We start from the raw sequence: 17412 nt of genomic DNA, 5'->3' as shown, positions 1-17412 counted from the left end.
GTGCATTTCCCCCCATGCCAATATTGGCTTCTGATCTGCATGTCTTCATTGTATTGTATTGTATTGATTACATTTCCATATTGCCCAAAAGCCAAACTCTCGGAGGTGGGGTGGTGGTTTCACAACAATTAAAACCATGAGCTATAACAAGAAAATATAAAAGTTAAAAATAATACAGTATAAAATAAAAAGAAAAGCTAAAAGAAAACCCAGCAGCAGTGCAACGATAAAAAACCCCCCACAGTAACAGATTTAAAACAACAGAAAAAGATAGTCTAAAATGTCTGGGGAAAATAAATAGGGTTCCTCTGAGGCCAAGAAGAGCACAACATGGATGCCAAATTAAACTATATGTGGCGCGCCATTCCCCAACCAGATGTAAGCTCTAAAAAGAACGCTGAGCATTGAAACGTGGACATGGAGGGCAATCTCTGTATGTTCAGGAACACGGAAGCATTAATTGTACATGCACTAAAATCTGAAAAGGGCTGGTATACTGAGATATTTGTAATGACTATGAGCTTTATCACACCAGTGTTATACTGTGCAATCACTGCGAATTGCATGCAAATTTTTTACATTTCCCCCCTTAAATCACTTCCTGGTATGCAAAGGATCGCTGTCTCCCAGTAGCAAAAACAACAGCCACCGTGAAAGCTTAGCACTATGAGGATAATCCGAGGGAAGCCGGTACATGGGATGAAGCCTTATATCAGTTACCTTGTTATCAAACAAAAGCCAACCTTCATTGCAACCTCCCTGAGGTGCAGGTGATGTGGGAGCAACAGTAGAACGGACAGAACTGTTATGCCTTTCACAGATGAAGCTCGTCTCAGTACCACAATTTACATCATTCCATGAGCCTGAACAGAGAAGGTATGTTGTCAACATAATATTATATTACTCCCCAAATAAAAAGTGCTAAACAAAATTCAATCATATCATTTTCCATTATTATTATTATTATTATTATTATTATTATTATTATTATTATTATTAGTAATAGCAGTAGTAGTTAACTAGGGCTAGTTCTGGTCAGTTCATGATGAATGTTATAGATGATATGTAATAAATAAATACATAAATAAATAATTTTATACTGCCTTGTTCCATGTTGGAAGAAAGGTGAGCTATAAAAGTAATACATAAGGAGGTTTTGGTGCAGTTCGCTGCTTAAAGTCTCAAAGTTGTTAAAATTACAAATACACAATCTTTAAATTACTAGTCTGTATAGTATTTACCAAGATCTTTCTCATTCTGCAGTCTTGTTCATATAATATGCTGTTGGTAGCCTTTAAATTAAAAGACTTTAACATGCTTTCATGCTCAAAGGAATCCTTAAAATCAAAGTGTCTTAAAATAATGGATTATTCCATCCCTTCAATATATACATGTATGTAGAAGAGTGATTCTTCTTATTATTTATTTATTTATTTATTTATTTATAAAGCACCATCAACGTTCATGGCGCTGTACCGAATAAAACAAAACAAGACTATCTGCCATATGGCTTACAATCTAAAATCACAGTAACAGTCAGGGGAGGGAGGGGGGAAACCAACCGGGGTAGGGGGCATTAAAACTAAAATATAGACTAGTGTGACCATGCTACAGATTCAGTGGCCTGGTTCCAAACTGAGTCATACTTAGCGTAATCCCACTGAAATCAATGGGTCTTGCAATAGTCATGGCTAACTTAAGTTGCATTGAAAGTAATGGATTTCCTCTAAGTATGCCTCGATCTGGAATCAATCCAGTGTGTGACAGTTATTCTATATTTTTAAATATATATTTATTCTACTTGCCTGTATTGAGGTACATAACCACACAGTTTTCATCATCATTTGCAAAGTTCGGTTCATCAGGGGCCCAGGCTTCATAGGTCACTGGAGTTCCATCCATCCAGCTAAAGAAAATGATGCAACAGTTTTGGGCAGAGCAATGCAATTAGCCCTGCATACATTTACAACACGTGTTTGCATTTTTATCCAAGTGAACTTCAGACAGAGAAAAGTTTTGAAGGTTGATTTTCTATCTCTCTCATCTCATTGTTAAAGGCACAGTAGCCGTTCCAGAAAAATGTTGGCAACATTGACAATGTCCAACAGGAATAATTGAAATAATATAGCAAAAATGGTGAGGAAAAATTCTGTCTCAGGTACCAAAATGTCTTCTTTATTTTGATCTGTATTATGAATTGTTTCATATTTCGAATGAATAAATTATGAATAACAGAATTATAAAGAACCTTAAACATGTTTCTGATAAACACAACACAACACACACTTCCAAATATCATATATACATTTTATTACCAACTATAATCTCATTACAATTTGTTTCCTTTTTATACCTTTTGTTCACTTACCCAAACTTTCTATCAAGTCCCAAAATCAAACCAATATAAGGGTTCTGCATAGAAGTTCTATAAAAGATGCTCTAAAAAATACAAAGGGAGAATGGGAAATAAACATAAGTTGTTATATAGCTAGAATTAGTGAATGGAGCCAGCTCCTCACAGGCACAGAGCCCTTACGTGTGATGCACAGGAACCACCTAGAAGAATCCATGGTTTGCTGTTGTGTTGTGCATTCTGGGTTGTTTAAACTATGGGTTGCTTTATGTGTAAACTCAAAACTGTGGGTTGTTCATGGGTTATTTTGCCAGGCTACAGTGGCGAGAGGCAAGAGTGGTAAAAAACCTAGGCATTTGGGATGCAGAGAGGGAGCTGGTAAATGAGAAGAGAAACACACAATCCAGGGATTAAGAAAATAAAGCACAGTTTGTTCAATCATTTGCCTGATAAACTCTGAGGACAACAAACCATGGCTTAAACAAAGGATGGGTTAGCATTATGTGTGAACCAGGCCATTGTATCTTACTTCTGTTAATTTCTGGAAGATTTCCACTATGGCATGGTTGCCACCCAAAATTGTCTACACAAGTAATAGAAGGCAGTAGTTATTAAGTAGTACTATATAAGGTGCCAGGAGGCACACAACTAAGTTGTGTGCCTCCTGGCACCTTATATAGTACTGCCAGCCAAAATTGGTCAGGTCTCCACTTGACTACCTTCCCGTTTAATTGGACAAATCACTAGCAGCACCTGGCAAATGTAGCATTAAGGTGGTACTTACTACACAATCTGGTGGATCTACTCAGGAAGCAGATTTAAATGTTTCCACAAGTGTGTATAACCATTTCACTGATGATATGGAATCGTTTTCAGCATACTGAAAAAGCACACTGCAGTGGCTGTGAATAAAGTCTGGATCTATTATCATTATTGAGAGGGGCCATGCATTTTTGAATTAACAATTCTCACTTTCCTGTTAATATCAGATTAACTTGAATCAGATTTCTTGAACACAGTTATATTTGATTAGGGAACTAAATTCCTTACATATCTATGCAAAAACTTTCTTTCACTTTCACCGTCAATGACAGTAAGATCTCCACCATGCTTCTTGCAGAATGCCCGAGATTTTTCTGCAGGAAGCGTTGCATTACTGAAGTAGTACTCATTGTTCTCATATGCAATCCAGCCATCTTCAATTTCTTTGAAAGAATATCCTGCAAAAGAAGAATAACAAGATAACACTTAATTCAGAGTTTCTAACACAAATTATATAAATCGTAGCATTTAAAAAACAAACAAACATGAAATCAGCCAACATACCAAAAGTATTGTTTGGTTCTGGTTTTAAGGGCACACCTGAAAAACCAAAGAAATGTTAGTTATAAAATATCTTAGTGCAGTCTATAGCATTGCATTATTTCATATTGCAAATAGCAATTCATAAAAATGAAAAGAAAGCATTATTAACAGTTTAGAACATTTCTGTAGTGCAAGAAATAACAAAACAAGAAAGAACAATCTGTTTTGCCTCTAGGTGCCTTCTTCTCTTCTAAATGGAATACTTTACGTTTGAGTATATCATAATGCAAAGTCCACGAATTCAAACTTTGCAGTGTTCATAATGAAGCAAGACTTTAACACTTAACATCTGGCTTTTTTTCCATCTTCTCAAAAGGCAGGAGGGTAACTATTATGGGAACGTCAAAACGCCAAGTTTAAAAGCACTACAGCAAACGATGCAGCTGTGTTTTTTGCTTAATGAACCAGTTGTAAATGAAAGGAGTCTTGCCTCGATTTATTTGACAAATCCAATGAAGTAAATGTTCACATCTAAAAGGTATCCAAAATCCAGCTCCATACGTTGTATAGCAGTGTTTATCATTACTCATGGAATGACGCCAAAGGGGCCAATTTTTATAATCTACCTACAAAAGAAATAAAGATTTATTACTCTTTTTCTTTCTAAAAGTCACCATCTATAATATTCAGAGAGAAGATAGACTTACAGTAATGCCCTTACACTTTATATCCATATTTGTGTGCATATACATATATAGAAATTAACTTCATGGGTGTTACAGGTTAGTATAAAGAATTTTTGCATATTAAGATTTTATACTGTGTTTTATTATCTTGTATTTTATGTTCTGTAATATCTGTGAACTGTCCAGAGAGCTTCGGCTATTGGGCTGTATAGAAATTAAATTGATGATGATGATGATGTGGAATGAGAGTTTCAAAACAGCTTGTCTGCCTCCACAGGAGCAACTTAATGAAAGTAATCGAATCAAATAGGATAAACAACAACTTCAGGCAACTCCACTTTAACATTCAGGTCCAAGTCAGATCAGATATAGAAATCATATCTTTAAAGCCTTTAATGCTGGGTACTTCCCTGGCTAAACATTTAAAATATTGCTCTGTCAAAGATTAGTATTAGAGCAAGACGACTTGAATATTAAGATATATTTTTTTAAAAAAAGATTAGTATCAGAGCAAGATGACTATTATTATTTTTGAAACAAAATAAGGGTAGCAATAATTATATTAACACACACTAGGATTGATAATTTGCTTACAGGTGACCCATCACTCCATGTCATTCCTTTGGTGGGATCCATATCATTTAAACCAATCCAGACTGCTTTTCCAATTTCCCTAAAATATAATAAACAACAGAGTCCATATAATGCACAAGTAGAGGAAGCATTTCATGACACTCATAGTTATAATATTTGTATAGCGAATAACTTGATATTCTCCAGAAAAATATCAGACATGTATCTTTCACCTGTATGTTTGTTTAAATCTTACTACAGTGTGACATTTTGGGAACAGATGTACCACTCCAAGCAGAAGCTAAATTCCCCCTCTTAATGGGGAGTGATGCATTGTGAGGATGAGCAGGCCAGCAGCGAAGGGAGAAAGGCTGGTAAAGAGCAGCTGCAAGCCGCAACAGCAGCAGCATCTCCTTTCCAAAAGGAGACTGCTGAGCCAATCAGCGTGATGATGGGGTGGGGCCAAAGAAATGGACCCAGTAGAGTGAGATATCTCCTTTGTTCTACCTCCAGTTCAACCTGAAGCTATCAAAGGCAGACCTCCAATGCAGCTCCAACTGCAGTAACAGACCACCACCAGTGCTTCTGGCATGTGTGCCAGGAAGGGGAATCAGTCTGCAAACCAGCTGGCCGATTACAAGATCCATGCCCTATGCTGCCGCCAAGCCTATTCAAGTGAGTCAATAAGAATATGGCCAATTTATTATCCCAGCTATGCCTGTGTCTATTTGTTCTCGTCCCAATTAAGCACTGCCCACACAAACACTGTGTGTGTTTGTGTAAATGTGTGTGTTAAATGCGATTATTCCGTATCACCTATATTTCTTGCTAAGTCATTGGGTCACTGGTTCTTCAGGTGTGACTATATTATAAATTGTTTACTTTTTTTCTGTTCAAGTTAGAAACCTCACGTTTGCACCATGACACCTCATGGGGGTATACACATGCACGCCAAGTTTCAAGGGAATCCCATCATCCCCTGATTTTTGGGGAATTTTTGAAAATCGGGCACCCCATTCACACCCCTTTCCATAGCTCCGTCAAGTTGCACGCTAAAAATCTCAAACTCGCCATCATGAGAGCTTATCCAGGGACACACACGCACGCCCAGACTCAAGGCAGTCCCATCATCCCCCGTTTTTTGGCACGGCTCTAACCTCTAACGCACCACCCATAACCCTAATTCACACCCCTTTCGATAGCTTCGTCAATTTGCACGTTAGAAACCTCAAACTCGGCACCATGATAGCTTATCCATGTGTCCACATAGACGCCAAGTTTCAAGGCAATCCCATCATCCCCTGATTTTTGGGGAATTTTTGAAAATCGGGCACCCCATTCAGACCCCATGGGATAGCTCCGTCAATTTGCACATTAGAAACCTCAAACTCACCACCATGACAGCTTATCCATGTGTTCACATGGATGCCCAGACTCAAGGCAGTCCCATCATCCCCTGATTTTTGGCGTGGCTTAACTCACCCCAAATTGTCTCATTCCACAACTACGTCAATTTGCATGTTAGAAACCTCAAACTCAGCACCATGATAGCTTATGCACGTGTCCACATGGACGCCAAGTTTCAAGGCAATCCCATCATCCCCTGATTTTTGGGGAATTTATGAAAATCTGGCACCCCATTCACACCCCTTTCCATAGCTCCGTCAATTTGCACGTTAGAAACCTCAAACTCGGCACCATGAAAGCTTATCCAGGGATACACATGCACACCCAGACTCAAGCTCCCTCTTCTCATGATGATATTACTAATAATAATATCTATAAGAATATACTAATATTCTACTACTAATATGTATAAGAATAAAATATTAATACTAATAATAATATGTATAAGAATATATACTACTACTAATATGTATAAGAATAAAATATTAATACTAATAATAGTATGTATAAGAATATATGTATAAGAATATAAGAATATGTATAAGAAAATTACTGTATGTAGGGAAATGGGACAAGAAGTGTGTGTACGCTTTGCCCAAACAGGATTTGAAATGCTCAGTCAGTTGCTGTTGCACTTCACAAACAGTGCACTGCACACACAGCATGCTCACACAATCACACAGTCACACACAGAGTCCAAGTAACAGAGAGAAGAAATAGAGAATATTTTTTGGGGGGTATTTTTTTGTATTTTTTGGTATATAGAAGGAAGGAAGATGAAACACAGTCAGGCTTTAAGAGAGGGGAGGGGGGGACAACCAACCAACCAAACAAACAAACACACACTCCAAAGTTTAAAAATAAAGTTTATATTAAATCAAAGTAAGGGAAAAACACAGAGCAAACTAAGCTAAAAGTCAGAAAGAAGCAAACAAACACACACACACGCGCCAAGCTAAATCCTAATCTATCTCCAAAGTCCAAACACAGCAGCAGCACCTATAACTAATTCCTCTCTCCACGAACGCCAACCCACAAAGAGACACAAAGCAGAAAGCTCTGAGGGTGCCTCTGCCTTAGTCCCCCCCTCCAACGCTGGGATTGGAGGATGCTTCATGAGGTGATCAATTCTCATCAGGATTGGGAGTTGAATGTGCCTGTCATCGCTTCAAAACAAAAAAACAAAAAAAAAACCCAAACCGCCGGTTTACCGCGCTGTCCCTGTTTGTTGACCCGATTTTTTAAAAATTCTAGCGCGCGACCCGCACAACGCAGAGAGGTGAGAGTAGTCTCAAAATGACCCCCATCCACGACTGTCTAAGCACAAGAATTTTCAGAACGATAGCTTCAAAAACAACCCAGTTATCTATGGGCGAAATGTTTCAAGATGGCGATCGGAGCGCTCCGCGGAAAGAGAAGCGCTCCGAAAATGGTCGCTTCTCTTCGCCTTGCTTCTAGGGGTCCACGGTCCGCTTCTACTCTGCCTCTGGGCAAGGCGGAGCAGGCCAATTCGCTCCTGCTTCTGCGCTTCTAATAGGAGCGGAGCACATGCCTATATTTTTCCATCTCGTTAATTTTCTCGTTAACTTGCTTTTTAATCCTATTGATCGTTCTCTCTTTGCTAAGCTTCATAAACTCTTGCACTGTTAGTTGAGAACTTCTTTCTGGAGAACAAGAAATGCACAGCTGGGGGAATGTCGCCGGTGCTCTTCCATGGGGTCATCATCGGGCTCCCAAACCTCCAACTCCTTAAAGCATATGAAACACTGGGCCACATTGGGTGCATTCTCACTAGGGCCTTGTCTACATGTCGTACTGAAGGCGCTTGCTTGCGCCTCCAGTGCGCTGTTAAAACGATGGTGTAGATGCCGAAAGAAGAGACGGAGGAAGAGGCGGAGGAGGAGGCGGCTGGGGAACCGGCCGCAACCTTGCCGCCGCCTCCCCGCAGGCCTCTTGCTGCTGGGGTAAGAGCCACCCAGGTCGGAGAGCTTGGCGGAAGCTGAGCTCTCCGACCCGGGTGGCTCTTACCCCGGCAGCAGGAGGCCGGCGGGGAGGTGGCGGCAAGGACGCAGCCGGTTCCCCAGCCGCCTCCTCCTTTGCCTCTTCCTCCGTCTCTTCTTTCGCCGTCTACACCGTTGTTTTGACAGCGCCTTCAGTACGACGTGTAGATTCCCTCTTGGACAGTGAATGAATCCAGCTTCTGCCATCCGGTTGGGAGTGCAGGAGCAGTCAGACATGAAGGGCCATTGGGAGAAGGTGGTGATATGGTGTTCCTTCAGGTACGCCAGTAGAAGCCATGTCTGCTACTGCAGATTTCAAAACACAGCAGGGAAAACAACGGCTCTGCAGGGGATCATGGGAAGTTCGCTCCTAATGACCGCTAAGCATGCTGGAAACCGAGCTTCCCTCGGAGTAGGCACTCGGAGGAGGACCTTAGATGTTGAGTGCAGTGTTCCAGTAGGTTCATGTCGGGAGAGGCGTTCCATCAGGTATTGCGGTCGAAAGCCATGTAGGGCTTTATAGGTTAAAACCAGCACCTCAATTGGGCTCGGAAACGTATAGGCAGCCAATGCAAGCGGGCCAGAATCGGTGTTATATGCTCAAACCGCCCTGCACCAGCTATCAATCTGGTTGCTGCATTTTGTACAAGCTGCAGTTTCTGAACAGTCTTCAAAGGCTGCCCCATGTAGAGGGCATTGCAGTAATCTCATTCTCTCATTCTCTCTTACTGTCAATGATGTTACGCTTACTCCGGTCAAGGAAGCTCGTAGCCTTGGCTTTATCTTCGACTCCTCGCTCTCCTTTATTCCTCATATTGAGGCAGTAGCTAAATCTTGTCGATTTTTCCTGTATAATATTGCCAGGATTCGATCATTTTTGTCTGTCTCTTCTGCCAAGACGCTTGTTCATGCACTGGTTATTTCACGGTTGGACTACTGCAACCTTCTTCTCTCTGGCCTTCCTTCTTCTCACATCAGCCCGTTGGTTTCTGTTCACCACTCTGCCGCAAAGATCATCTTCTTAGCACGCCGCTCCGACCATGTTACTCCGCTTCTGAAATCTCTTCATTGGCTTCCAATTCACTTCAGAATCCAATATAAACTTCTCCTGTTAACCTTCAAAGCTTTTCACGGTCTAGCTCCTTCCTATCTCTCCTCTCTCATCTCACACTATTGCCCCGCTCGTGCTCTTCGCTACTCTGATGCCATGTTTCTCGCCTGCCCAAGGGCCTCTACTTCCCTTGCTCGGCTTCGTCCATTTTCGTCTGCTGCCCCTTACGCCTGGAACGCTCTTCCAGAACATTTGAGAACTACAAGTTCAACCACAGCTTTTAAAGCTCAACTAAAAACTTTTCTTTTTCCTAAAGCTTTTAAAACTTGATGTTGTGCAGACTTCTACTGTTACTTTCTACTGTTAGTTTTTCCCTACCCTGTGCCTGCTTACCCTTCCCTGTACCTGTTGGCATTCTCTTCCCCTCCTTATTGTTTTACTATGATTTTATTAGATTGTAAGCCTATGCGGCAGAGTCTTGCTATTTACTGTTTTACTCTGTACAGCACCATGTACATTGATGGTGCTATATAAATAAATAATAATAATAATAATCTAATTTGGTTACCAGAGTATAGACAACTGAAGCTAGGTTATTCCTGTCCAGATAGGGGCGTAGCTGGGCCACCAACCAGAGTTGGTAGAAAGCACTCCGTGCCACCAAGGCCACCTGAGCCTCAAGTGACAGAGATGGTTCTAGGAGAACCCCCAAGCTATGAACCTGCTCCTTCAGGGGGAGTGCAACCCCATCCAGAACCAGTTAAACAACCCCCATCTGGTCAGAAGAACCACCCACCAGCAGCATCTCAGTCTTGTCTGGATTGAGTTTCAGTTTTTTAGCCCTCATCCAGTCCATTGTCGCAGCCAGTTGCAGCAAAGCTTTTATATTTTATACTGAATAGATTGAAAAGCACCCTTTGGTGACATTCTTGTCCTACTCCAACACATGATAATATCTGGGCCTTCCTACATTAATCCCTAATTTCCAGGTGTTCATCTCATGGCTGACTTAGGTAAAAGGGGGCTAACTATGTATTTCACACAAAGGCAGGTAATAAAGCACCAACACTTTAAGGTGGATGATGCATTAAAGTTGATTCCTGCATAGAGTAGGGGGTTGGACTCAATGGCCTTATAAACCGCTTCCAACTCTACCATTCTGTGATTCTATGAACACTGTTCCTCCTTTCTTAATTTTGTTTTTCAGAAATACAATTCCGGGAGGCTGTGATTTTGCCTAAATACAATTGGGGGCATTTTTCTTTTTTGTGGGGGGAGAGTATTGGTGGGGAGGGAAAGACTAATATTCCCCTTCCCAATGCTGCAACTTCCCTCTGAAAAATCACCCCTCCATTGCTGCTATCAGGCAAGGAAGGGTTTTTAAATGCCCAATTGCAGCTGGGAGGGGATGGTTTCAGGAGAAAGGATGTATGGTGTGTGTGTGTGTGTGTGAGAGAGAGAGAGAGAGAGAGAGAGGCCTGTGCAATCAAGTGGGGGTGGGTGGGCACATGCTAGTAGTGAGTTGGCCCTGTCCATTTTCGGATATCTATTCAACTTGTATGCAGAACACATCATGCGACGTGCTGGGCTTGACGAATCCAAGACTGGAGTTAAAATTGTGGGAAGAAACATTAACAATCTCAGATATGCAGACGACAGGAGGAGGAGCTGAGGAGACTTATGACAAAGGTGAAAGAAGAAAGTGCAAAAGCCGGGTTGCAGTTAAACCTCAAAAAAACCAAGATTATGGCAACTAGCTTGATTGATAACTGGCAAATAGAGGGAGAAAACGTGGAGGCAGTGACAGACTTTGTATTTCTGGGCGCAAAGATTACTGCAGACGCTGACTGCAGCCAGGAAATCAGAAGATGTTTACTTCTTGGGAGGAGAGCAATGACAAATCTTGATAAAATAGTTAAGAGCAGAGACACCACACTGACAACAAAAGTCTGCATAGTTAAAGCAATGGTATTCCCCGTAGTAACCTATGGCTGCGAGAGCTGGACCATAAGGAAAGCTGAGTGAAGGAAGATAGATGCTTTTGAACTGTGGTGTTGGAGGGAAATCCTGAGAGTGCCTTGGACTGCAAGAAGATCAAACCAGTCCATACTCCAGGAAATAAAGCCAGGCTGCTCACTTGAGGGAATGGTATTAAAGGCAAAGCTGAAGTACTTTGGCCACATAATGAGAAGACAGGATACCCTGAAGAAGAGGCTGATGCTAGGGAAAGTGGAAGGCAAAAGGAAGAGGGGCCGACCAAGGGCAAGATGGATGGATGATATTCTGGAGGTGACAGACTTGACCTTGGGGGAGGTAGGGGTGGCGACAGCCGACAGAAAGCTCTGGCGTGGGCTGGTCCATGAAGTCACGAAGAGTCGGAAATGACTGAACGAATAAACAACAACCCACCCACTTCGGATATAGCCTTGCCCACTGCCGGCACGTAGCTCCCAATGTGGTTGTCTGAAGCCAACTTGGTGCTTGAGCCATAAAACGCACTGTTAATCTTGAATATAAGGTTCTTTTAAAAACAAAGACAAAACTTTGCTGAGAATCTTATTTCACTTGTGAAATCTATTTTGTCATTATTATTAGTAGTAATATTTCTGCTATGAGCACTTATCCCAACTTATAATTCAAGAAATAGTTTGATTTTTCTTAAAAATCATCATCACCTAACTGGATACAGTTATCCCAGTAATGAAATTGTGGAGCTTTATTTTATGATGGAATAAGCATTTTATTCAACTCACCATTTCAATAATAAATAGTTCTCTTCAATACTATGCATAGAAGCCAGGTCGCCTCCAATTTCTCTGCAAAAATCTTGTGCTTCAAACCAAGTTTTCTTATGTTTTTGCACTTCCATATAGGCCTAAAAGTATATAGGACAAATTAGATATTTTGCCACAAATATTGACTTTTACTCTATAATTCTCTCCCTCTGAACTTTGCTAAATCCATTCTTTGTTTCCCCTCCTTGGTTCATACCTGGATATCTTTTACCCTTATCACTTTTCAGCATGACCTTCAACCAGTAACCCCCAGCCCCTGCAACTTCTACATACTTCAAATGTCATATATACAGCAAACATCTCTTCAGCTGAAATTTGTTCTCTATGCTAACTGTAAGAAAATAGTTGGACTCACAACACTCATTTATAGTGAAATCTGTATGGTTTGCTTTAGTGCCTATTTTGCATGTAACTGTTGCAGCTAAAGACCTAACTAGACACAATATAATTACATGTAAGAAATAAATGTGCAGTTTTCACCATTTACGTTTTCCTAAATGGAAACTTGCATTGGTGGCAACTGGAGGACTCCTCCCAATGCAAATAGCAGCTTCAGGATAGTGATTTTAGGAACTGCAGCAGAGAGGGCACAAGTTAAAAAGCCCTTCTTGTTGTCCTGATCCTGCCTGGGTTCTCCCACAGCAGCTTTTCAGTTTTTAAAGAACTGTGCATATTCATCACTTACATGCAATTTACATCATGTCTAGTTTTGTCCCACAAAACCAACATCCCTGCTTTCTCTCTTTGTCTGTAATATCAATTGTAATTCATGAATGGTTAAAGGACAATGCATACTTTTTTCAATGTAAATGCTAACAGTTTTTGAAACTGTTACTGTTTGTGTGCTTTATGTCAAAACAATCTATCTTCTTCCTTTAATTGTACAATTAAGCTATAAAATCAGGGAAATAAAGTCAATGTTAGTTCATTTTTAAGAGATTTGAAACAATTCAATGTCAGATCTACATACCTGTGGCAGAAAAACAATGTGAAATAGAACTATCTCAGCAAGCATACATTTGGTTGTAAAGCTGTATTGTAAGTATAATCATTATTGGATGAATATATTAAAGGGAATATCATAAAAAAGCCTTATACCAAATAAACTGAAGGGGGTTCAGAGGAGGGCAACAATCTCGGCTCTGGAAACAAAGCCCTATGAGAAGAAATTGAAAGAACTGGGCATGTTTAGTCTGGAGAAGAATGAGAGGAGACATGACAGCACTCTTCAAGTACTTGAAAGGCTGTCACACAGAGGAGGGCCAGGATCTCTTCTCGATCGTCCCAGAGTGCAGTACATGGAATGATGGGCTCAAGTTACAGGAAGCCAGATTCCGGCTGGACATCAGGTAAAACTTCCTGACTCTTAGAGCAATACTACAATGGAACCAATTGCCTAGGGAGGTCATGGGCTTTCCCACACTAGAGGCATTCAAGAGGCAGCTGGACAACCATCTGTCAGGTATGCTTTAAGGTGGATTCCTGCACTGAACAGGGGTTAGACTCGATGGCCTTAAAAGCCCCTTCCAACTCTACTATTCTATGCCTCTTTGGTTCTTTGACCCCAATGATTGACAATGGCTCTCCAGGGTTATAAACAGGAGTCTTCCCCAAGACTTCCTGCCAGGATTGAACATGGGACCTTCTTCATGCAAAGCACTAGCTCTATAACTCCACCATCAATGTGGGGGTGTCTCAGGATTTGTAGGCTATTGTTTGGGATTCATGACAAATTGAAGAAGAGAGTTATGAATGGTAAAATTAAATATAACCAAATGTCAAAGGAGTTAGCAGAATGAAATAGAAATACCAGAACAATATGGCAAGCAACCCACACTTGCTAACAACGCCAGTGAAGAAATGAATGATGAGATCAGTAAAAAGTTTGAGTACAATGCAAGTATGGTATGCCTCATAGAAATAATAGTAGAACCCGTTTTAGAGTTGTTTAACACTCAACTGAGGATGCTTCCAGATGAGGCTTGCCTCATTCACAGAATTTTATAGGGAATCCAAACAATGATACTTCAATTTGTAATCCTCCCATGTTTCCATACCACTTCTTCCATCTTTTGTCCATTAAGGACAAAGGCAGAATTACTGCACAATCCCTTCTAACTGGTAGCACTAGGAGCTCTCCCCCTGGAAGCCCACATGATCTGTACCCTGTTATTACATTTAAAGTACTACATAGAGGTGGAACAAAGGAAATCAATACCTTTACATATAAAAAGATGGCTAGAAAAAATTACGCCGCTGTGACAAGCTGTAGGATAAGAGGCAAGAGGTACAAGTGAGATTGAGCTTAGATATCAAGATTTCCCCCCACCCCAAATATTAGGCCATTCATTCCCAAACTATGTGCCATGAGAGAGTCTGAACTTTGCCTTGAAAATTAAGCCACCATGTTAGATGCATCCACCAGTCCTTGCCAAATAAGGATTGGGTTCACCAACCGTGTCTCCTCCACGCCAATGTGTGCAGTACAGCATTTTGGCAGCCACATGTTTGGCCTCAGTGAGAATTGGACTCCGTATGCTTGGGAATCTCTGTGCATAGGGTTCTTACAGGCAAAGGGTAATCCTTCCTGGCCAAGGATCCCCCCTCACAATAGGAGCTTTACCCATATTCATCGAAACAAGCGTAGGGCCTATTCTTGACACACAGCTGCCAAGGGGCATTGCTGCTGGACAGGCGTCCGTTGAGGGAGTGCATGAGGGGTGTCATGTGTATTCACTGTTACCTCAAATGGGGGATAAGTATGATGTAACTCATGCAACAGGTATGAAGAAATACAGACCTGGTCCCTGAGCAGTTAGGGAACAGGGAGACAATATTAACTGGAATTTCCTAGAATTCAAGGAAAATAACTTCCCATTCTTACAATTAGGATAATATACATGCACCTTTTTTAATGCAAGAGTGAAGTGTGCCTGCAACTTTATTGCACATTATTGTAGTCTAGGAAACAATAGCCACCTTAAGCCAAGTGGGAAAAGCCTAGGTGGAGTCATAGGGAACTTGCAGAATTCCTCTTACTGCCTTAAAGACAAAATTAGTTAGGCACCTGGCAGATATGGTTGAGCTTTCAGGATTTTGTGTGAATGAAATTTTGCATGCAATTTCTGAGCTTTCTTCTAGTGTTACCTTTTTTGTGCATGATATCATGATTCATACATAGAGATGTTGGCTAAGTTTCAACTGAGACTTCCTTTTAATATATCTTGTTATACATTAGTATTCTGCCTTCTACAGTATGCTTTAGCCTCAAATGTCTTCAAAGGCTCAGTGAAATGCAAAAGCCATTTCTGCCTTTGCTGTGATTCAACAAGCTGGATACTTACTTTGAAGCATACATTCCTCGTTGGGCTTGGATGCCATCCTCCTGGGCATGGGGGTGGGCGAGTTGTTACAGGGGCAGGAGGAGGCGTCACACCTTCTGCCCACTGTTTGCAGAGGAAAGCTGCCTTCTCCTCACAGCTCACAACATCCCACAATCCAGCTGCAGTTCCAGTTCTCATAGCAACACAGCCAGGCTGTTGCCCTTTTTAAAATACAAGATAAAGAGCTAGTTGAATTACATTTCTTTTCAAATACTTAAAACATGGGTGACCATATGACCGGATTTGCCTGGATTTTTGAGGACAAATCCAGGAGGGGAAGGGGAAATCCAGATTTTTTTCAATCTTCCCCAGCCAAAGAGCAGTTCTAATGGGAATTAACAAAAATGCGTATAACTCTGTCATTTTAAAAGTTAAAGACATAAAACTTGGTATGATGATAGTGCTAAGGTAGGGCTTTAGTTATACCAAATTTGAAACAGATCTGTTAATCCATTGTTCTTTTAGGATTTTTTTTTAAATTGAGGTTTTAAAATTATTATTTTTAAAATCGTCATTTTTAAAGATAAAGAGATGAATCTTGGCACCATGATAGGTTTTAGGTAGAGCTTTAGCCATACCAAATTTGAAACATACCCATTCATTCATTGATTTTTTAGAATTTTAAAAAATATTTGAGGTTTTAAAATTATTATTTTTAAAAATGACATTTTTAAAGATAAAGGGCTGAAAGTTTGCACCATGATAGCTCTTAAGGAGAGATTAAGCCATGCCAAATTTGAATCAGATCTGTTCATCCATTGTTTTTTTTTAGGGTTTTTTTAAAAGTTCAAAGTTTTAAAATTATTGTGTTTAAATAATTTTAAACACAATAATCCTCTTTGGGGTGTTGCACATTGAGTAGTTTCAGCCCTTGGCATTAAGGGGATCTCCAGTCTTTAGATAAGGAATCCTGGGCAAGCAGGGCACCTTTCCTGTTGCAGATTTGGTGTGCAGTCGGGTACCTGGAGCTCAGCAGAGGCAAGGCATCCACAAATCAAAATGTGGGAAAGGAGAAGTCAGTCAAAGCAGCCCACAGGGCAAAACATGCCTTTTCCTCTAATTTCCACATCATGGGCGATGAAAGGTCATCTTTAGAGAAAAACTCTCACGACCAACAGTAAGGTGCCAGTCGAGAGAGAGAATCTCTTCTTTGTGGATGCCCTGTTGCTGCAAATGTTGGAACCTGGCATATCATTGCTTTGCTTTGCTACCACTTCCCTTCCACTTCACTTTGTACACTTGTGAGCTAGGCTCTGACTGCACTGCTGGGATGCAATGCAGAACATTTGAAGTGCATACCAGAGAAAAATAGATAGATTTGTGGCTTTGGCTGGCTGGCATATCTCTTAGGCTGTAGCTAGACCTAAGGTTTATCCCAGGATTGTCCTTGGGTCAAACCTATTCATCCATGTGCCACACAGGGCATCCAGCGCTCAGGCAGGGACGAACCTGGGATGATCTTGGGATAAACCTTAGGTCTAGCTACAGCCTTAGAGACAGAGTTAGACTGAAGACACAACTCAGAGATGGCTGTAGCTGAGCCCTGAAAGGCTGCTGTACCACACAGAGCCTTTTTAAGAGTGTCTCAGAGTCCAGTTTTGGTGCAGGCAGAGGCGGCTGGCTGTGGAGTTTTTTTTTTAAAAAAACAAGTCACCAGATGCAACCAAGCTATAAGCTGTTGCCCTACCCCCAGCCACAGGGTACAAGTGCACAGCCTGGCTGGACCGTTGGGAGACTTTGGCAGAGAGAGAGGGGGTGGGGGATTATTTGAGGCTGGCATTATTGGCAGGCTGGCATAAGGCAGAGAAAGGCTGAAGGCAACCCAGATGTACCTGTAGCTTGGCCCTGAGGCTGGCTTG

General features: G+C 41.2%; 1 protein-coding gene across 1 annotated transcript in view; it reads right to left on the bottom strand.

Annotated features, from left to right (window-relative positions):
• Positions 1–17412, bottom strand: part of LOC134395082 (macrophage mannose receptor 1-like) — an 82504-nt gene that overhangs the window by 31752 nt on the left and 33340 nt on the right. The window contains exons 12-20 of the mRNA XM_063121119.1: positions 15515–15714; positions 12129–12250; positions 4939–5017; positions 4149–4284; positions 3680–3715; positions 3404–3573; positions 2369–2439; positions 1806–1906; positions 721–863 (exon numbers count right to left, since the gene is read on the bottom strand). Coding sequence (XP_062977189.1) covers positions 721–863; positions 1806–1906; positions 2369–2439; positions 3404–3573; positions 3680–3715; positions 4149–4284; positions 4939–5017; positions 12129–12250; positions 15515–15714 — 1058 coding nt within the window. The remainder of the gene's footprint in view (positions 1–720; positions 864–1805; positions 1907–2368; positions 2440–3403; positions 3574–3679; positions 3716–4148; positions 4285–4938; positions 5018–12128; positions 12251–15514; positions 15715–17412) is intronic.

This window comes from Elgaria multicarinata, chromosome 1 (genome assembly GCF_023053635.1).
Source record: "Elgaria multicarinata webbii isolate HBS135686 ecotype San Diego chromosome 1, rElgMul1.1.pri, whole genome shotgun sequence".
In the NCBI taxonomy this organism is placed as follows: domain Eukaryota; kingdom Metazoa; phylum Chordata; class Lepidosauria; order Squamata; family Anguidae; genus Elgaria; species Elgaria multicarinata.
This window is presented reverse-complemented; position numbering and strand designations above follow the sequence as displayed.